Source organism: Hordeum vulgare, chromosome 1H (assembly GCF_904849725.1).
Source record: "Hordeum vulgare subsp. vulgare chromosome 1H, MorexV3_pseudomolecules_assembly, whole genome shotgun sequence".
Lineage (NCBI taxonomy): Eukaryota > Viridiplantae > Streptophyta > Magnoliopsida > Poales > Poaceae > Hordeum > Hordeum vulgare.
Genome location: NC_058518.1, coordinates 8,556,280 through 8,578,226, shown reverse-complemented (window position 1 = coordinate 8,578,226; position 21,947 = coordinate 8,556,280). Strand labels below are relative to the sequence as shown.

Here is a 21,947-nt window from a genome sequence, read left to right as displayed (position 1 = left end):
TTCCTGGTGTTCCTTATAGCCCAAAAAAGATGACATATTCCAATCCTAATCAGTCTAGAAATTCGCACGTCTACTTCATTGAGCCACGTTGTGAATATTGCATTAATTCATGTAGGTGGGGGCATATTAAAAGCTATATGCAGAGTGCATCAAAGTAGTTTTGCAAGAGGGCAATGTAAAAACAGATGTGTTATTGTTTCATCCTGGTCACAAAAACAACATTTAGATCTGCCTCTCCAACTACGTTTAATTAGATTATCTTTGGTCAAAATCACACCTTTGTGCAAAAACCACATGAAAATTTTGATTCTTAGGGGCACTTTGACTTTCCAAATCTGAACTGATCTAAGTAAAGGTCCTGTATTAATCAGATCCGTATACATGGGCTTCACAGAGAAGACACCATTCACAGATAATATCCAACGAATCTTATCCGGTTGGACAGAAAATTGTATGTTCATAATCCTTCGTACCAAATGCAACCATGCCTCCCAACGTGCTCCTACTAAAGATCGTCGGAAGTTTATATTAAGAGGAATCGATTGTAACACTGTGGACACATAGTCCTGTTTACGTTGAACAATATTGTAGAGCATGGGGTATTGTAGTGCTAGCGGAGTATGTCCAAGCCAAGTATCTTCCCAAAATCTTGTTGATGCACCATTCCCTACTATAAATTTCACCCTCTGGAAAAAATTAATCTTAATCTTCATTAACCCTTTCCAAAAAGGTGAGTCATCCGGTCTAGCAGTAGCCTGCGCTAGTGATTTTGAACTCAGATATTTATTTTTAAGTATTTGAATCCACATTCCTTCTGTCTCTGTGGATAATCTATACAACCATTTGCTGAGTAAACATCTGTTTTTTACTTCTAGATTCTCTATGCCCAATCCCCCTGGTCTTTGGGTCTGCATATTATATCCCAACGCGACAATCTGTATTTCTTCTTATTATCATCACTTTGCCAAAAGAACCGAGATCTGTAAAAATCTAATCTTTTTCGTACCCCTACGGGTATCTCAAAGAAAGACAATAAGAACATGGGTAGGCTTGTTAACACCGAATTAATTAAAACAAGCATTCCTCCATAGGACATAAGCTTACCCTTCCAGCAGCTTAATTTCTTTTCAAATCGTTCTTCAATGCATTTCCACTCTTTAATTGTTAATCGCCTATGATGAATCGGAATCCCAAGGTAGTTAAATGGAAGTACTCCAATTTGACATCCAAATAAATGTCTATAAGCATCCTGCTCCTCTTTTGCTTTTCCAAAGCAAATGAGTTCACTTTTGTTAAAGTTTATTTTTAGCCCCTACAGTTGTTCAAATAAACATAAGACCAATTTCATATTAATCGCTTTCTGCATATCATGCTCCGTGGAAATAATTGTATCATCTGCATATTGTAAAATGGAAATACCTCCATCAATCAGATGTGGAATTAAACCACCTACTTGGCCCATCTGTTTGGCCCTATCAATCAGTATTGTCAACATATCTGCTACTATGTTAAACAACACCGGAGACATTGAATCACCCTGTCTTAACCCCTTATGTGTTTGGAAGTAGTGACCAATGTCATCATTTACCTTCACTCCTACACTCCCTTTATAGATGAAAGTATCAACCTGCTTTCTCCATCTTTCATTGAATCCTTTCATCCGTAAGGCTTGTTGCAGGAAAGACCACTTGACTTTATCATACGCTTTCTCGAAGTCCACTTTAAAAATAACCCTGTCTAGTTTTTGTGTGTGCATTTCGTGGACGGTTTCATGCAAGACAACCACACCCTCCAAGATGTGTCTCCCTGGCATAAACGCAGACTGTGTTGGCTGAACCACATAATCTGCTATCTTCGTTAATCTATTAGTGACAACCTTTGTGAAAATTTTGAAAGTGACATTAAGTAAGCAAATTGGTCTAAACTGCTGAATACGCATAGCGTCCGCCTTTTTTGGCAACAGTGTAATTGTTCCAAAGTTAAGGTGGAATAACTGTAATTGTCCATTGAATAAATCTTGGAACATAGGCATGAGATCCCCCTTAATGAGATGCCAACACTTTGTATAAAAGTCTGCAGGAAACCCATCAGGTCCCGACGCTGTATTTTGTTTCATGTTAGTAATTGCTTCATACACCTCTTTTTCTGTAAACGGGGCTGATAAAACCTCATTCTCCTGTGCATTGAGTTGAGGTATATCGTTAACCTTGTTTTCATCTAAGGATATCGTCAACTCCATAGGTGCACTAAAAAGACTCTTATAATATTCAGAAATATAAGATTTTAAATTCTCATGTCCTATAATTGTTCCTTCATCTTGTTCTAACTGGATAATTTTCTTCTTTCGATGTTTGCCATTTGCAATCATATGAAAGAATTTAGTGTTATCATCCCCATAGGCGACGTTCATCACCTTAGCTCTACTTGCCCATTTGAGCTCTTCCTCTCTCAAAAGCTTTTGTAGTTTGATCTCAGCATCAGTCTTAATATTTCTTTCAAACAAACTTAGCTGGACCGACTCGGCCTTAATGTCTAAGTCCTCAATGAGAGTGGTGAGTCTTTCTTTCTCTTTTTTATAAATACCACTCTGATTTTTCGCCCACCCTCTTAGAAGTTGGCGTAAATTTCTGATTTTTTTGCCAAATTTCTACATTGGTAGCACCTCCTAAATCTCTAGCCCTTTCATTAGCTATTATATCCATGAAACCTTCTTTTTCGAACCAGCTTAGCTCAAATGAGAAAGAATTCTTATTGCCCATATGGCTGGCCTCCCCTGAGTCAACCAAAATAGGAGTGTGATCTGAAATAGCTCTCTGTAAAGCATGCACATTAACCAAAGGGTACTTCTGCTCCCAGTCAACACTAGAGAGAACCCGATCCAACTTTTCATATGTTGGCACAGGTAATGAGTTAGCCCATGTGAATTGTCTACCAGTAAGCTCAATCTCTCTCAGATTTAGGCTTTCAATAACCATATTAAACATCATTGACCATCTAGTGTCAAAATTATCATTGTTTTTTTCATCCTGCCTACGAATGATATTAAAATCTCCACCCACTAAAATTGGCAGCGTTTCGTTCCCACAAATTCTAACCAGATCTGCTAGAAAATCAGGTTTTAGTTGTGGTTGTGCCGCCCCATATACAGCGACCAGAGCCCATTTGAAGCCATCAACTTTCGACCTCACACGAAATTTGACGGTGAACTCCCCATATACCACGCTCATCACCTCTAGAGTCTCACACTTGACCCCAAGTAAGATCCCACCGGATCTTCCCCTTGGTGGCAAACAATGCCAATCAAACTCGACCCCTCCTGATAAAGAAGTTAAAAATTGAGGTGTGAAATTATCTCTTCCGGTTTCTTGTATAGCCATAAAATCTAGCTTATATTCTAGAGATGCCTCCCTAAGGAATCTTTTTTTAGCCAAGTCCGCAAGACCTCTGCTATTCCAAAAAATTCCTTTCATATTTCATCATAGAATTTTTTATTTTGCTTCACTCTCGCACTTCTCCTTACCGCTGATACAGGAAAAACCTTCCTTTTCCAAGGTCTTTTTGGTTTTCCGTGAATACAGTTGGTATCCTCCGAAATGTATTATTGGTTGTGGATAAAGATTGGCATTCGAAGAGGCCATATACCCCTCCAAATCCGTATTATCCACTTCGTTTTCTTCGGCCTCTTCATGTAATAATGAATCACATATATTTTGGAGTTCTACCCCTCCTAACTCGTTAATATCCGATTCAGTCATTGGTTTTAACGCAGCTATATTTTTAATAAACTCAATGTTTCTATCAGTCTCTAAATCAAGCATGTCATTGATGGATTTAGCTATGTTTTTAGTAGATGAACCCAGAGATATTCCTATGTCGCTAGCCTTGTTCAAAATCTCTAAATCCGATAAATTTAGAATTGAAGGAGCATTTTGAAGGACCATACCTGTAGTCATCTCAGCGTCTCGACTCTTGGCAGCCCTCATAGCATGCCCCATCGACATATCATCTGCATCAGGCTTCTCCTGAATCCGCTGACTGAAGCGTCTATCATCCGCAGACGGATCAGGAATCCCACCAAAAGAGATCACATCCTCTTTGGAAAACTCATTGTTAACCTTCCCTATTGACGCATTTTGAACATAATGCTGATCAAGTGGGGAATCAAAGATAGGATTATCAGATATAAACGAGTATATTTGTTGCTTACTGTTTGAAAAGCTATTGTCCTTGCACCAAGACGTTGGCTCATCAGCAATAGTATTATGAGAGGGGGGAGGAGTTGCTTCGTTTGAGCACTCTTGCTGCGGCACAGAATCCGCCCTCATGGCCGACATCATATGCTTTTCCTTCAGAACAGTAGGAGTATACAAAGTTGACTCCGGTCTAGGTGTGTCTGCGGCATCCATGTGCTTCTTCAGATCAGCAACAATAGACAAGTTGGAATCCACTTTCGTAATGGCTGCACTAAACTACATATCATCCTTCTCATTAGGAATCTGCATAGTGGATCCCCTCACATAGGTACCGAGGGCCGTAGATCCCTCCTAAACAATCAGCTGATCAAAAACCTTTTCACGAACCTCCTCTCCTAAGCTTGACATTACCTTGAACGACCCAAACCTTAGTTCAGCCATATGCACGTGAGAAGAGGACAGAGCACCCCCTGTGACAGTCGGTTTATCATTTTTAGGCAAGGATGGGCTGATGTTATCCGTTGGTGCCTCTGGAATCCTATCCTGATTAGCATCAGCACGATCTCTATCTCTATCCTCGCCATCAGCCATGAGTACATCGCGATCCTGTGATTTCTCATGAACCACCTCCTCAACCTCCACATCGAGATCATAGTACAGCCCATCATATGACCATGGAGCAAAATCTGGTATCTGCTCAACGTCAAGCACCATCACAAGCAATCTGGCAATCCCCCTTTTATGAGTAAATGTCATATCCACCTTCTCGGTCTTCCCAATCAAAGAACCCAAGCTCCATACGATAAGGAAGTCATTGAGGAGTATCTCTGGAATACCTGAAAATCTGATCCACCTCTTCTGTAACCGAATACCCTGTGGCGCAGGTTTAATACATTCCTCAAACTCAAGTAGGCATTTGCTCCCACAGACCTTACTGACACCAAATTTGAGTAAGCGTTGCAGGTCTTCTCTTCTAGGAAACTCCACCTGATAGGAATTATCATCTACCCTTATCGGATCCCAATTATATGTCTCAGAAACAAGTCTTTTCATGTGTTGAGAAACTTGTTCGGCAGTCAACTCACCATTAGTCACTTTTACCATGCCCGTCCTTGAACTCTCAAGACGAGGAGGAGCAAGGACCGAAGAAGATCCTGGCGTCTCAAAGAACATTAGTTTGCTATGACAAACCCCATAGATGTTCATAATTGGCTTGGGAACTAGAAGCAAGGGACATGTTGCATCCGTATGTCCAGGCTTCAAACAGATGTCACATAAAATAGTTGTGCAATCCACCACAAAGTGCCCCGACACCCCCACACCTATAGCACGTAAGCTTCTCCTTCTTGCGAGAAGCCTTATTCACTCTCGCCACTTCCCTGTCCTCGGAGTTTTTCTGCTGCGAAGACTCCGTGGAAGTACTATTTTTCTGCACCTCCCCTCCGCCGGAAGGTAAGACTTCCTTCCACATCGGGCCTGAATTATTTCTACCATAGTTACGAACTCCAGCACCCCCTCGTTGCCGAAAGTTTTCCCCTCTAGCACCTTCAACAAAATTCCCTTCCGGGGGCTGAAAGGGGCGATGCCACTGGTTTCCTCCTCCACCATGACCCCCTCCTGCATTCCAGTTCGAGCGGCTATTGAAATCGTTCCATTGGTTAGTGTAATTCATGTAGCCCTGATACCCACTGCCACCTCTGTTACCCATGGCTGCAGGACCGCCCCTGCCAGACTGATTGTAGCCGCGTCCCTGATGAGCAGCACCAGGCCCTCCTCTACCAGCATGTTTGATACCCTGCCCCTGGTGTTCACGCTGATCAGCAGCATCAAGCCGTTGTCCTGCCGTAACACCTGCAGCCCCAGGATCTCCTGCTCCCGTAGGTGCAGCAATGGAAGCCGTCGTCTGCTGTTCTACCTGCGCCGCAGCAGGAGCATCAGGACGAGGCGCCGTCATCGAAAGCAAGGACGGGATGCGTCGAGCCTTCCCAGATCGAGACGGGAACCCTGGCTGTGGAGGAGATAAGACTCCAGGCAAAACCTTGGCCGATCCGTATTCAATCCCGACGCTACGTGATGGAATCTTATCAACTGAGGAAACCGATCGATCCTCTGATTGAGCATGACCGGTAGCAAACTGGGTCGTATACCCAGCCGCCACTTGTCCAAAACTCGTTTTTTCTGGCCCATCTTGGCACAGCAAACGATTCAAACGATCTGGTCTTCCCTCTCGAATCTGGCACTCCGATCGGAACAATGTGGCCGCCGGCTGCCGTCCTTTGACCGCCGGTCATCCGTGCTTTCCTCTAATAGGCTCATTTTTGCACTTTAGAAAGAAATCCGCTAGAGTAATGGCCGGTAAACGCACCTTTGGTAGAGGTCCTTTCCATGGCTTAATGGCGTTCTGCGATGTGCGTCGATGGACAACCCGTCGGACTACCTCGAGTTTGTCCTCTTCAGCGTCACCAAGGCCCTTCCAGGCTTCGTCAGCCAATGGAATAAGCCCGTCAATACCTGAAGCGATTTGATCCTCAGAGTATCCGGCAAGAATTGACTCGCAGACGATATCAGATGGAGTTGGTGAAGCCGCCGCGTTCGTCTGCACCTCCTCCTCGTCAGATTCGTCATTAGACATTGCCCAGAATCGACCCCCAGTTTTGATGTCTGGAGATGATCCCATTCCCGGCCTGGGAACCCTGCTATCGCGACCAAATATGTCTATATACATCCATATGTAGTCCACTAGTTGAACCTTTAGAAAGACTTATTTCGAAAGGCATGGTAAACATTGTTTACTTTATTACAAGCACAAGTGCTCTAAAGAAATAAAGTTCACGAGTTACAAGCCAAGAAAACACACAGAAATTTCTAGTAAGACACACATTTCTTTTAACTTCAATAGTTCATCATACATTTGTTACTTCTTGCCATCAGAAGTTTCGGAGCTTCCGAGAAATTGCGGCCCAACTGAAGATAAGTATGAAGGGCCAGAGTTCAAAGAACATTAGGACAACGATCATCATTGCTATCTGTTTTAATGCGCGAAATAGTCCCATTCGAAGGCATAATGGCCATGCAAGAATAACCAACTTTAGTAAGTATTCAAAATTTCTATATAGCATCACGAGAGGACTGAGCACACAGATGGCAATGCCAGTAGAATTAGCAACCGGAGCTAGCACCATATACACACCCAATGCAAAAGCAGTAGCCAAGCATGTGAGCGAGCTCGACATGAAGAAAATAGATGCACAATAGTTAATTTGGCGAGTCACCAAGTTAACCAAAGGAGATCCAGTGAACATGACACCAACAGTAGCTATTGAGGAGCAAATAAAAGCTAATGCGTTTGCCATCATGAATGCATCAAACGCATACCTTCCAGCAAGTGTTGGCGTGCCTCGATTTGCATGATCATCTGCTATGAAACCTCCAGGGACAGCAAAAGTTGCACCGAATGAAACAGTTGCTATTAAAACTGAGCCAATGCCTAGCATTTGGCTTGCCTCTTTCATCTTCTGTGCTTCTTGGACCTTATCCTCTGGTTTTACACGAAAACTGTCCATTTCTACAATATGATCCAAGAGAACGGAACTACTTTTGGCACCAACCAAGTTGAGTACCACATATATCATCTGGTCATTATTCTGAAAGAGCAAACATAAATATGAGTACCATATGGAGATACTAGACATGAATTATTTGTTTCAGTTAAAAGAGGCCAATCATTGGGAATAAATAAGGGCGAAAATATATTACCCAAACATGATTCAGTCCACGAGGAAACAAACTTGTGGACAAATCAAGAGGAGTCTGCTTATTGTTATTTGCTAAACTTAAGTCCACTTCCATATTACCACACAGCGAACAAAAATTATAAAACACTGTAGACTTGACTGCAAAATGCAGTGGAGTGTTCCCATCATTGTCTTGCATATTCAAAATCCAATTTAGAGATGGAGTTTGGCAAGCAAAGGAGACTATGTTCAGCCTTTTTTTCTCAATGGCGACATGAAGGAATGTCCATCCTTGAGCAGTGCGCAGGCCAGCACTACTGGGAAACTTTTCAAGTATAATGTTTAGGACATCTTTCGCACCCATGGTGGCAGCAACATGTATGGGGAATGATCCGTTGTTGTTTGCTTGATATATCGGTGAAGGATTAGCTTCTAATAATTGTCTAAACTGTCTGACTCCCTCAGGATGCCTGAAAACAGAAGCAAAGTGAAGGGGTGTATTCCCATCTTTGGCTACTATTCCAGTTCAATACATGTTTTGTGACCCCTGAAAATATGGCATATTGTGAGTTAGTCCAAGGTAAGTGAGACAACACGACAGCCATGAGCATATATCTAAGAGAGTGATCCCCATTACTTCTAATTACTTTAACAAGCGTGCTTTCGCATCGTCATAATTGTTGTAGCCGTCACATTATTAACTTGATCCACTAGCATTCATCAGATTTATTACCTTGATCCACTAGCTAGATCCACTAGCATATGTCCGATATACACATGAGAATCTTCTACCATGCGCATTAGTGTATTCTAAGAGAAGTTTTAATCACATATACACTATAACCCACTACCTATTTTTTCTAGCCATGCAAACATCAACAGTTAGTATGTCCATGCAGCGCTACCTTGGCACATCAACAGTTCATGCATACAAGATATCGGTTAATTTGTTGCATTAATTATGTGCTCTCGTGGGCACATAATATGTGTTGGGCGACTGGAGCATATATACCTACATAGTTGATCCTTCACATTCTTTGAGAAATGCACTATTTTGACTTTATCTAATTGATTTCCGGCCTCATGTATACATCATTTCGATTTACGCTTCATAATTTTTAATGTTTTAAAGTGGAATTCAAGAATACTTTTAGATTTTATATTTATTAGTTTTAGTTGTTTATGTAGCACCTGATTCTGCACCTAACAAAAATGTGAAAAATATAACTTAATCGGGGTATATGGTCATATTTCCGCATAGGCTAATTGCACAAGTGAAGTCTTGAATGATCCCTCCCATCATGTATGACAAACATACGCGCATGCAACAAACATGTATACAAAATTTCAAGGTGGCCAACAGACTTAAATTTTGAAATAATTTGTACATATATAAACTCATTTGATAATATGGAGTACCTAATTAACTTTCAATATAAATTGAATACCTGTGCTTCGAAAAGTTGCAGCATGTAGCGCATTTTGCCCATAGGGTCCGTGGTATGAGAGATTTCCATTGCTCTTGTCATGCAGGGTCTGTGCAATAGTATATCTTTGCAGTGAAATTGCGAGGTACAATGGGGAAGTGCCTTCTTTAGGGTAATTAGCCAAATCAGGATCAGCCCCCAACAGAAGCTCCACAGTATCATTTCTTCCAATGCGGACCGCGTCATGCAAGGCTGTCTCCTTGAGCACATTCTCCTTTCTCAGGAGCTCGTGCAACCTGTTGCAATTTTCAGCAAGTTCAACAAGAAAAGAGAGCATTTGGGACATACCGGCTCTGGCGGCACAATGCAAGGGAGTGTCATCCTTATTATTCACTGCAAACAGGAGGTCTTGGTCCCTTTTGAAGATGATGATTGCACACTTCAAGAATTCTTTGCTGTCGCCGTTGCTCGCAATCACATGTAGTGCAGTGTCTCCATTGGCGGTGACGCCCTTGAGAAGCAGAGCTGCCTTGGATGAAGCAGGCTGATCAACGACATTTTCTACATCTTCAGAAGTTTGCTGTACCGTCAATCTTCCTTTGGTGGTGTTGCCGGCAGGGTATCCTATTAGCAAGTCAAGAAATACCTGAGTAGGCTGGATCATCGGTGGTGCTTGTTTGTCTTCCTGGCTTAGAAGATAATTCAGTGCCGTCCAGGAGCCAAAACTTGCCGATGCCAGCAGCAAGGGATTTATGGGCGCCGGCTTCGTGTCCCCGCCAGTGGCAGCGGGGGAATCATTACTGGAAGACATCACCTCCAACTGCTGGGCATCCCAAAGGGCAACCGCCAGAGCATTTGACGAGCTAAGAGGTGCAACTCCGGTGATCGACGGCGTCGCCAACATCGGGTCAGACCTCTCCATTGGACTCTCTCTCCTTAGGAACTACTCAAGGTATGGATGGGGCTAGTTGTGAGCTCTAATCCTAGCTATCCGGGTACACCCTCAAGTAAACAAAACCTGTGAAATGCAGGCATGCCTACTCCTTTAGTTAAAGACGTAGTGAGTGGTATGCTGAAGACTAAAGTCTCCTCAGTTTGTCTTGTTTCTTGGTGGTGACCTGGTGGCTCTTACTAAATCGGAACACATGGCTGTCAATTGGCTGATCTTGTGATTTTAGTGCGCAAAGATCCATCAAGTTGGACATAATCTATCATCCCAATGACCTAGGGATGCGGAACAGCACATGACTGACGCTATGCCCTCCCCAAAGTGTGACTGGAGGGTCAAACAATGCCTTGAGGGCTGCGATTATTTCCTTGTTTATCTGCATTGTCCTGGAACTACGAGTTCCAAGTTTTGAAGACTGGACTCATCTGCTTGATGTACGCCAAAAGACATGTTTATAGGACAAGGTGTGTGCATGTGTGTGTTCGTGTACAAAAGATAATGTTTTGTGTTCTAGTAAAACATAAAAAGCTGGCAGCCGATTTGCTTGTTTATAACATAATAACATCCCTTGAAACAGGATTTCGCCCCACTATCTATATTTTTTTTAAAGAAGGAGGATCGCCCCACTATCTATATATAGCTCCTCTATATGAGGCTGCAGAAAGAGGGTCAAGCTAGCTCCTTAGAGCATCTACAACAGGATTTCTCAAATCCTCCTCAAACATTCGGCCAGGCCGTCCGGTCACTTTTTGGTCACAAAAAGTTGACCCAGACGGGCCTCTCATACCGGCCTCAACCGTCCGGGCTGACCGACACCTTCGATTTCCAGCCCAAATATGGGCCGGATATGTGGGAGCCCGGGAGCGCCCGTGCACGCCCGCCACGTCGGACCCGACAGTCCGACCCTACCACGATGACTATGATAGAACCTTCGGATCTACTAGGCTAGATATGTCCGATAGAGATGATGGGGATTACCTTTTCCTGCACTTGAGGTGCTCCCGCCGGCATCCATGGCGAGGTGGTGACGGCGGCGGCAACAGAGAGAGGTGAGGTGGTGGCGGTGCTTCCCGTGAGCACTACGCTAACCCTAGATCGGAAGGGGATGTCGGTGGGGTGTTTGGCGGTGCGGTTAACCTTGTATCACGTGCCCCGGCCCCCACCTCTTTACTTATAGCACATGTCACAGGGGCCCATCAACCATAATGGGTTGGGCGCCCCCGATTAGGACGCGTGAATCAAGGGTCCGATGGGCCGTTGGGCCCACAAGGAAGAGATCAACCTAACAGACTGTAGTTTTCTTCACAACCAGTACTTAGTAATTCCATACAACACCACCCACACAACACCGATGTGACATATAGTTAGTTACATTCTGCTAATTACTCATATCCACGTTTCATTTGCTTGTAATCTCAAGCACTGAAAAAGGACAGTCCGGTGCACGTAGCTCCGACTTTTGCAGGGCCCGGGGAAGGGTTAAGCATCAACCCTAGTTAAATATTCGTCCTGATAAAACCAGCCTAGTTAACTAGTTGGATAACATACTCGTGACATGATAACATACCATGCAAACTCAACCGGCCATTCTTTGCACATAGGCGTCAGGTATACACAAACGCAACCATTCGGATTGCAGTTTTTGGAAAAATATGGCAAACCTTATTTACTCATTACAAGCACAAGTACTCTGTACGAACAAAGTTACAAGCCAAGAATAACGCATAAAAAAACTTCCATAAAATACGTTCTGAACAAACATATGCTGATGAATGACTAGTCACAAAGCTTTGCAGATCCATTTCCTTTAGTTTCAACTCATCACATGTTTGATGCTTCTTGTCATCAGGGGTGGTTTTCGAGCTTCTGTGCAATTGCAGCCCAACCAAATATAAATATGAAGGGCCAGAGTTCTACGAAGATTTGGCCACCGATAATTAATGCTAACCATTTTAATCCGCGACTTAGTCCAATTCGAACGCATATTGGCCGTGCAAGAATATCCGCCTTTAGTAAGAATTCAAAATTTCTATATAGCACCACGAGGGGACTGAGCACACAGATGGCAATGCCAGTAGAATTAGCAACTGGAGCTAGCACCATATACACACCCAGTGCAAAAGCAGCAGATAAGCTTGTGACCGAACTTGACATGAAGACCACAGATGCGTTAAAGTTCATTATGCGGATCCTCAAGTTAACCATAGAGATTCCAGAATACACGAGGCCAATTGTTGCTATTGAGGAGCAAATAAAAGCTAATGCATTGGCCATCATGAATGCATCAAAGGCATACCTCCCAGCAAGTGTTGGTGTGCCCTTGTTGGTATGATCGTCCGCTACGAAACCTCCAGGAACAGCAAAGGTTGCACCGAACGTCACAGTTGCTATTAAAACAGAACCAAGTCCTAGCATTTGGCTTGAATCTCTGACCTTCTCTGCCTCTATAATCATGTGATTTGGTATTAGTTTTCGACTATACTTTTCTTCAAGATCCTGGCGAAGACAGCTATCTTTAGCATGAACCACCTCGAGTGCCTTGCGTATCAGATCACCATTGTCCTGAAAAAAAAATGGGAATATGAGAACCGTACGGTCCACGGCTGATACGTTGTTTCATTTTGCTTGAAAACGCGAAGCATTGATAATTAATAAATTTGAGAGTGTATTACCAAACTGTAATACGTTCCGTCAGGAAGCACACTTCTGGATATATCAAGTGCAGTCTGATTGTTATTATTTGCTATGTTTAACTGCACTTTCTTGTTTGCAAACACAGAACAAAAATTACAAAGGTTCCGAGCCTGGGCAGCTAAATGCAATGCAGTGTTCCCATCATTGTCTCGCATATTCAAAATCCAATTCAAAGATGGTGTTCGGCAAACAAATGAGACTATGTTCTTTCTTCTTTTCTGAATGGCAACATGAAGGAACGTCTGTCCTCGAGCAGTGCGCAATCCAGCACAACTAGGAAACATTTCAAGAATAATGGTTATGGTATGTTCAACGCCCATAGAGGCAGCAACATGTATGGGGAACAATCCGTTGTTGTCTTCCTGATACACTGATAATGGGTTAGCTTCTAATAATTGCTTAACCCCTGCCGGCCAATGCCAGAAACTTGATACGAAGTGAAGAGGTGTACTTCCGTCTCTGTCCGGACGAGTGGTAAGGCTATTATTCCAGTTCAACACATGTTTTGTGATCACTGAAAATGCATACTGTTTATTAGTCCATGGCAAGTAAAGAAACATGACGACCAGGACAATGATAAAGAGTTTGAAAAAGACACTTTTTTTTTCTCATGTGATATTACGGCCAGTTCCACTAGCAAAACGGAACATCCAGGCATTAACTTGTGGGTATAAGTTCCCGCAAAAAATGTATAATACGTATAAGAATGCGCAAAACTTTCTACAAGGTCATATTTCCACGCAGGCTATCTTGAGCGAAATACCTTTGAATCTCGCTTTTAAAAGCAGGAAAGAAAACATAACGGAAACGTTTCATCTGTCCCGAAAAAGGTGGAAACGAAACACAAATATGGAAATGCAAGCCGAGCCTGGGCATGTGCATCCTGGATTCCTGGTTGCACAGGCCCCCAAAGTGTAGGGACACCCATGCATATGTACATGCAGCTCCGGGTTTGGGTGGAGCCACCCCATACTCTTTGAGTGCCGAGTTTGGGTATGGGTGGAGCCACCCCATACCGAATTAGGGATGGCAGCCGTCGGGTTTGGGTATGGGTTGAACTGATCCTTACCCTTACCCGTTGCTCCAAACCTTATCTATCATTTGTATCCATACCGGTCGACGGATACAATTTTTTCTCATACCCATCACCCGTCAGGATAAATGGATAACTGCGGTTAAATTGTTTAGATTTGTAACACATCATTTCAAGTATTACATAGTCATAAACAAGAATTTATAATAATAATGTGTAAACAACAACATTTCATGACAACAACACATACTCGTAACAACAACACATTCTAAACGTGGGCTAGCTATGAGATTTATGTACATACAATGCGTTTAACATGTAGATAAATAATATTAAAGGTATATTTTTCAGATTATATGCGGGTACATGGGTACACGGGTAAGGTTTTAGTATAAACCCTTACCCCCTATATCCGATCGGTTTCAAATTTTCCAATTTATGTACCCATGGATATGTTTTTGACCCATATCCTTACCCTAATAGGTTTTTTACCGCAGGATACACGGGTAATGGGCACCCATTGGGATGGCCATCTCCAATAGGTGTCACAAAATAAGGGAGGAGCACTTTTTAGGCTAAAATAGTGCTTGAATAGGTGCTCTATCTACAAAAAGAAAAGAAAAACCTCCAAATAAACAACACCATCAATAGGGGGCATCGAGTGTTACAAATATGCAACACATGGGCTAGTGCAGTAAAACAAATTTGCGCCCACATCCGCCCTGTTCCCACCCCCGCGGGACATTGCACCACTAGCGCAGTGCCGCCGACATCAAATTGGCGGATTCCACATAAGCCGCACGCCACCGCAGCTCTACCCCCTCCCACGGTTATCGGTGCCGTGCGCGCCGATTGAATATGCCGCAGCGCAACCCCTATTTCACCGCTACTGTAGCCAGACGCCTCATTCGTCCGCTGCTCGTCCCTACCCGACGCTGCAACACCTCCGTGTCGCCGTCGTCTAGACCTCGTCGGCGGCAGAATCTCGTCTTGTCACCTTGGCGCCATACCCGCACCTCCGCCAGACCGTCGAAGGTCAAGTCCAAGAGCAAGACCGACATCAAGGGCGTGGGGGCGCGTGACTCCGGCAACTTCGACGTTGAGTTCCAGTGTGACAACCATTGCTACTCGCTTGACACGTTCAAGTCGCCAGACATAGCGACGCGGGCCTATGATATCCTCGCTTGGTGCTTTGATCGGCCTCTAGAGGAGCTCAACTTCCCGAAAATCTCAACCCGGGAGGACACAGACTTCATCAGTACGTCGGTGACCATTATCTCCGTCAATGAGTAGGAGGAGGAGGCTGGCCCATTGACAGTGACCAACCTTTCATCGTCGGCGTCGGCGGCGGCGGACAAGTTCACACCCGATGAAGAGAGGAGCCATGGGCCCATGGCGGAGCTTTATCAATAATCAAAACGAGGAAGGCCATATTGATTGTGCATCGAAAAATACATCAGGGCCTTGTATTTATGGATTCGACTCTGGGACTCACCGGACTAGCAATCCCGGACGGATGTAGTAGGCTATAAGCCCACTTACATGGCAATTTTGCCTATGTAGAAAAGAAAGGCATGGAAAAATAAGGAGAGTGGTCTCTCATGGAAGATCCTATCTATATGTGTGCTTCTAGACAGATGTAATAAACGTGAAGAAAGAGATAGAGAAAAGATGAGAAAAAGTACTAATCTTATAACCAACATTATGGCTATCCTTGTTGTATGAATAAATGTATTTGTTGGCTAGAGATGATATAGAAACATCATATAGCCAGCAGTTGGCTGTATTATTAACCATGCTCTTATTAGCCTTGCTCTAGGTAGTGAGGAGTACTAATTGACTACAAATGTGTGGCTTTTGGTGTAAGATGTGTAAACGACTGAGGACTTATGGAGGCCAAGCTTAACGGAGCTCCTTTTGGAAATACGAATTTTCACAATGTGATTTTTTTGTGGCAGTTTTTGAATACACTAGCACAGATGTGTATTGCGTATGTGCAAAAATTAATAACCATGTACACACGTGGCATAAAAAAAAGACAAAAATGCATTTCTAAAATGGGCCAGGTTTTTCTTTTGTTGTTGGGCCAGAATTTTGTTTTTCTTGTACAGCCTACAAATCACAAAAATCTCAATTAATTTATTCACACATGCGTTCGGAAATCTCATAAGTTTCTATGGAATTTCTTTCGATTTTTTTGAAAGTTTGAAATATGGCTTTTTCAAAATACCGACCTCCGTGGAGCTTGGCCTCTATTGGCATTTTCGGTGCCTGAATAGGTTACGAGACAAAATGCGGGAAATGTCCATTGCGGCCCATTTGGGCCGGCCTCTGTTTTTCGAATTAACCAAGTGTGGCCATTCAAGTCTTCTAGGACCCCTCGTCCCTCGCATCATGTATAACATAAAAATGCACATACTCAAGAATGTAAACAAAATCTGTCGGCAACCAAAGCATTTTAAGATTGAAATAATTTATGCATTTGCTCAATTGTTAATTCGGAGTAGCAACTTCCAAATTAGAAAATTAATACCTGTGTCTTGAGAAATCGCAGCATGTAGGGCATTTTGCCCATTTGGCCCGGCGTACGAGAGATTCCCATTGCTTTTATCATGTAGTGTCTCCGGGAGGGAACATTTTGACAGTAGAATTGCAAGGTACAATGGTGAAGTTCCATCTTTAGGATAATTAGCCAGCTCTGGATCAGCCTCCATTAGACTCTCCACAATATCCTTTCTTCCAATGCGGAGAGCGTCATGCAAGGCCGTCTCCTTTAGCCCATTTTCCTTCCTCAGAAGCTCATGCAGCCTGTTGCAACTTGCAGCTAGTTTTATGAGACAAGAGAGCACTCGAGATCTACCAGCTCGGGCGGCACAATGCAAGGGAGTGTCACCCTTTCTATTTACCGCAAACAGGAGGCGCTGGTCCCTCTCGTTGATGATCCTAGCACACTCCTGAAATTCTGCGGTATCCCCATGGCAGGTGACAGCATGTAGCGCGGTGTCCCCCTCAGCGGTGACCCCGGCGAGGAGCCGGGATGTGCTTCGGAAAAACGGCTGGTCAACGCCATCTTCTACATTGGCATAGGCTTGAGGCACGCTCGGACTTCTTCTGGTGCTGCTGCCGGGGGTGTATCCCTCTAGCAAGTCAAGAAAGTCTTGAGTAGGGATCAACATTGGTGGTTCTTGGTTGTCTTCCCTTCTGAAAAGAAAAACCAGTGCTTCCGAGGAGCCAACACACGCGGATGCAAGCAACAGGGGATTTATGGGATTTATGAGCGACATCACCTCCAACTGCTGGGCATCCCAAAGGCCGACCGCCAGAGCATTTGGCGAGCTACTAGCTACAACGCCTGTGCTTGATGCCATCGCCAACATCGGGTCAACCTCCTCCATTGCACTGTCCTTAAAAACCAGTAGTTGGATGCTCAAGGTATTGGCGGAGCTAGTTGTGTGCTCAACTCCTACCCGGAAATATCGTAAGTATACAAACCTGTAAGAAATGCAGCCAAGCCTACTCCTTTAGTTAAAGACACAGTTAGAAGACCAAGTCTAGTTCTTAATTGTTACTTGTAATTGCATACTTGCAATGCATTTTAAAATGGAAAATGCACGGCCGCGTTCCCCTGCTTGATATTGCTACCTGGGCTGGAGTGCTGGACAATATTTTCCCCATGCGTACAGTACACATTTCATTGTCGCATGTACAACACTCGTACTGTTTGCACCGAAGGTACCCATGCAGTGATTGATTGCTACCAGAGTGCTGGACAATATGACATGTTTTGCACCCAAGGTACCCTTGCTGTCGTGCTTTTTTTCTTCTACGAGTACACGGGAAATGCGAATATACTGAAAATTTATACATCTCTAAAAGTATCTCCAACAACCGCGCAAAAAGGCGCGCGCGCGCTAAATATCAGTTTTACCGCGCGCGGTGCAGAAAGGCGCGCTCCAGCGGCGGCGGGAAAACCGCGCGAGCGGGAACCGCTTGCGCGCGCGCGAAATGGCGGCCTCTCGCGGCGCCACCTCCCGCACGCCTATAAAAGACAGCGCGCTCCCTCGCGCCACCGCTCCACGCGCGCTCTCTCTCTCTCTCTGCCTCTCGCGCCGCCGCCGCCCCAGCGCTCCAGCGCGCCGCCGCCCGACGCGCCACCATGCCGCCGCGCCGCCGTTCTGCATCGGGCTACCGCGGCGTCCGCCAGCGCCCCCACGGCGGCTTCTACGCCGAGATACGCTCCGGCGATCTACGGCTTAGCCTCGGAACGTACGACACGGCGCACGAGGCCGCCCGCGCGTTCGACGCGGCGGCGTGGCGCCTAGGTAGGCCGAGCCGCCAAATGAATTTCCAGGACGTCCAGACGCTCCAGCAGGCATTAGACCTCGCCCCGCCGCCTCGTCTGAACTCCGCACAAGATCGTGCGGAGCACAATGCGCTGCAGCGCCGCCTCCTCGTCGCCCAGGAGGACGAGCGGGTCATGGCGGAGTGGCGCCGGCGCCACCCGGAGGACGTCGCCTACGAGCAGCAATATTGGGCAAGTCGCCGCGAGGAGGACACGCGCCGGCGCCGCGAGGAGCGTTTGGATAGGCGTCGTCGGAAGGCGTTGGCGTGTGCGCAGGCCGACCTCGTCAATGCAGGCGGGAGGTCCTTCTTCACTGAAGAAGATGAGCGTTGGTTGGACTGCTGGCTGTCGACCTCTGACGACACCAACGACGACGACGATGGTGCAGATGACTGGAGCGACTGGGATTAGTTTTTTTTATATGTTTTCGAACTATATAGCGCCGAATATCTATCTATGTTTTCCAACTACCTATCTAGTTGCAATATAAACTTTGTATCCTTTTTATTTGAATGCAATCTATGTATTAAAAAAATATTGTGCGCGCTGCATTTTTGGACACTGCTGGAGCGACGCGCGCGCGCTGCATTATAGCGCGGCTGTTGGAGCCAGCGCCTGCGCGCACGGCAAATGCATTTTTTGGGCGCGGCGCGTAGCGCGGCTGTTGGAGATGCTCTAAATAAATATTTTTCTGTCAGGTAACGCCAGGGGGCAGCACCGTGCCACCCCTGTCGCCGATGACCAGATCTGACCTCGCCAGATCGGGGCCGCGGACACCACGGGCACACCCCAGACAGCCATCCACGCAGTCACTAGGGCCACAGCAGCCGTGGAGCACGCACGGTAGCCCGCCGTCGCCACCCAAGCATGCGCCGTTACACCAGGCCACTAGCGCGCCGCCACCCGCCGAGAGGACCACCCGCACCGTTCCGGTCAGCAGAGGGGAGAGGAAGTCCCGCCGCCGCCGATGCCAGCTGGGCTTTGCCCGGCGACGGTGACAAGGAGAGGAGGGAGGGAGGGTTCCCCCTCGGTCACCACGGGAGCGACCCGAGGGGGGGTACGTGAGGGATGGCAGGTGATTGTTTGTGCCTTTGATCTGACCAGACCTCCTGAGGGGATCTCTGCTATGTTGGGTGGATGGATCAGATCCTTCCCAGTGAAACATAGGAGGCTCGTCATGATTGGGGGACTACAATATGTGTAGATGTTAATCATGTTGCTCATGTAGGATTAGGAAAGAAAGCCAAACCGAGTCCTAGTAGTATTAGGATTCCTAGTCCTAGTCTATTTCCATAGTCCCTTGTGGACGTGTATAAAAGACACCCTAGGGGTGTTGATTGTAACACCAGAAAAACGAAAAGCAATACAAAGCAAAGGCTCGACACGGGCCTTTAGCCATCAAATCCATCGATCAGTTTTATTCGTGTCGCTAGTTACGCAAGTTCCGTCAAGTAGCCGGCCGAAGCAAGAATCGCGTAGGCACGCCTGTACAGCTGCATACGCACGTTCAAAAGCCAACAATTGGTATCAGAGCCTCGACGATCTACGATCTACGATGACGGACAGCGACGCTGAGTCGGTCAAGTCCGGCAGCGGCGGTGCCAAGGCGAACAAGAACGGCGACAAGGTGAAGAAGGGCGTCAAGTCAGCAACCAGTGGTGGAGGAACGAGCGGCGCTAACGTCCAGGCGCATCGCAACATCCCCATCCAGTACCCGATGCTCACCGACGCCAACTACGGCATGTGGGCGGTGAAGATGAAGATTATTCTCCGAACCCTTCGAGTTGGCAGGCAATCACGGACGACGACGTCGATGACGAGTCCGACGAAGGTGCCATGGCCGCCATAGCCCAGTCTGTGCCGGATTCCGTGTTGATGACATTGGCGGAGTTCGAGACGGCAAGAGAGGCGTGGAACGCACTCAAGGAGATGAGGATCGGAGAAGATCGCGTCACCAAGGCAAGGGCACAAGTGCTGAAGCGCCAATTTCACAAGTTGCAGATGGAGGAAACTGAATCGGTGAACGACTATGCCATGCGTCTTACTACTCTGGTGGGAGAGATCCGCGCGCTTGGTTCAAAGCTCGAGGAGACCGAGATCGTGGAGAAGTTTTTCAGTTCAGTGACTGATAAATTCACGTACATCATCGGCACGCTCGAGCAGCTTTACGACATCGACGACATGACCATAACGGAGGCGATCGGACGCCTGCGGACGTGGGAAGAGAATGCTCGTGGCTGTCGAAAAGGCAAAGGAGGAGGTAGTGACCAACTCATGTACTCGCGCGCAGATTGGGAGGCCCCAAGTAGCAAAGGAAGGCGTGACGGTGGCGAAGGCTCAAGCAACACGAAGGGCGATGGACAAACCGGAAAAGGCAAAGGAAAAGGCAAACCACAAGGTCGTGGTAAGGCGGGCCAATCTAAAGAGCAGAAACCACGGAACTTGGACTTGTCCGAGGTCAAGTGCTATAACTGCAATAAGATGGGTCACTTTGCGAAGGATTGTCCAAAGCCTAACAAGCGGGAGATCAAGGCAAATTTGGCAAAGCAGGAAGACGAAGGTCCAGGTCTTCTGATGGCCGAAGTTTGTGATCTCGCTGAAACAGTGGTTGTGAAACCAAGCCGGAAGGTGCTACTTCATGAGGAAAAAGTGACACCAAAGTTACTCGGTGATCAGAACGTGTCGTGGTATCTCGACACGGGTGCCAGTAACCACATGACGGGGTGCAAGGAGAAATTCCTCGAGCTGGAATACGATGTTGAAGGCTCGGTCAAGTTCGGTGATGGTTCAGCTGTGGAGATTTGCGGGCAAGGATCTGTCCTCTTTGAGGGTCTCACAGGCGAACATCGCATACTCACCGGAGTGTACTACATCCCACGGCTGCGCAACAACATCATCTCTATTGGGAAGCTTGACGAGAATGGATGCAAGGTGAATATAGAGAGCGGAGTGATGACGATCTTCGACAACCTACGAAACGTGCTAGCTCGTGTTAATCGCACACGGAATAGGCTCTATATCCTCAACCTTGATCAATCTCAACCGGAGTGTTGGCTTGCCAAGAGTGATGATGATTCATGGTTATGGCATGCTAGATTTGGACACGTTAACTTCTACGCCTTGAAGAAGATGTCAAAGATGCAGATGGTATCCGGGATGCCAGTTATCGACCATGTTGATCGAGTATGTGACGGGTGCTTGGTTGGAAAACAGCACCGCAGGCCATTCCCTGCTCAGTCTACCTATCGTGCAAGTGATGCACTCGAGCTGCTCCATGGTGATCTATGTGGCCCTATCACCCCGGCAACTCACGCTGGAAAGAAGTATTTCTTCCTTGTGGTAGACGACTACTCGAGATATATGTGGGTCATTCTCCTACGATCTAAAGATGAGGCGTTTGAAGCGTTCAAGAAATTGAAGGCTGCAACAGAGATGGAACACAAGCTGAAGGTTCGCGCTCTACGGACAGATCGCGGCGGAGAGTTTACGTCAAATGAGTTCAACGACTACTGCGAGAAGATTGGCATAAAGAGGTTCCTCACGGCACCTTACACGCCGCAGCAGAATGGGGTCGT

General features: G+C 46.0%; 2 protein-coding genes across 2 annotated transcripts; both read right to left on the bottom strand.

The window, feature by feature from the left end:
* Positions 1–7,355: 7,355 nt before the first annotated feature.
* LOC123404246 (ankyrin-1-like) lies at positions 7,356–10,287 on the bottom strand. Its single transcript, XM_045098165.1, has 3 exons — positions 9,376–10,287; positions 7,950–8,474; positions 7,356–7,837 (listed from the first exon to the last, which is right to left on the bottom strand). Exons 1-2 carry the CDS (start codon positions 10,274–10,276, stop codon positions 8,389–8,391), a joined length of 987 nt encoding a protein of 328 aa, XP_044954100.1. The 5' UTR covers positions 10,277–10,287; the 3' UTR covers positions 7,356–7,837; positions 7,950–8,388.
* Positions 10,288–11,963: 1,676 nt separating this feature from the next.
* LOC123404238 (alpha-latroinsectotoxin-Lt1a-like) lies at positions 11,964–17,522 on the bottom strand. The gene is made up of 3 exons (XM_045098155.1): positions 16,564–17,522; positions 12,976–13,511; positions 11,964–12,865 (listed from the first exon to the last, which is right to left on the bottom strand). The coding sequence occupies exons 1-3, from the start codon at positions 17,423–17,425 to the stop codon at positions 12,149–12,151; spliced, it is 2,115 nt and encodes a 704-aa protein (XP_044954090.1). The 5' UTR covers positions 17,426–17,522; the 3' UTR covers positions 11,964–12,148.
* Positions 17,523–21,947: the final 4,425 nt, after the last annotated feature.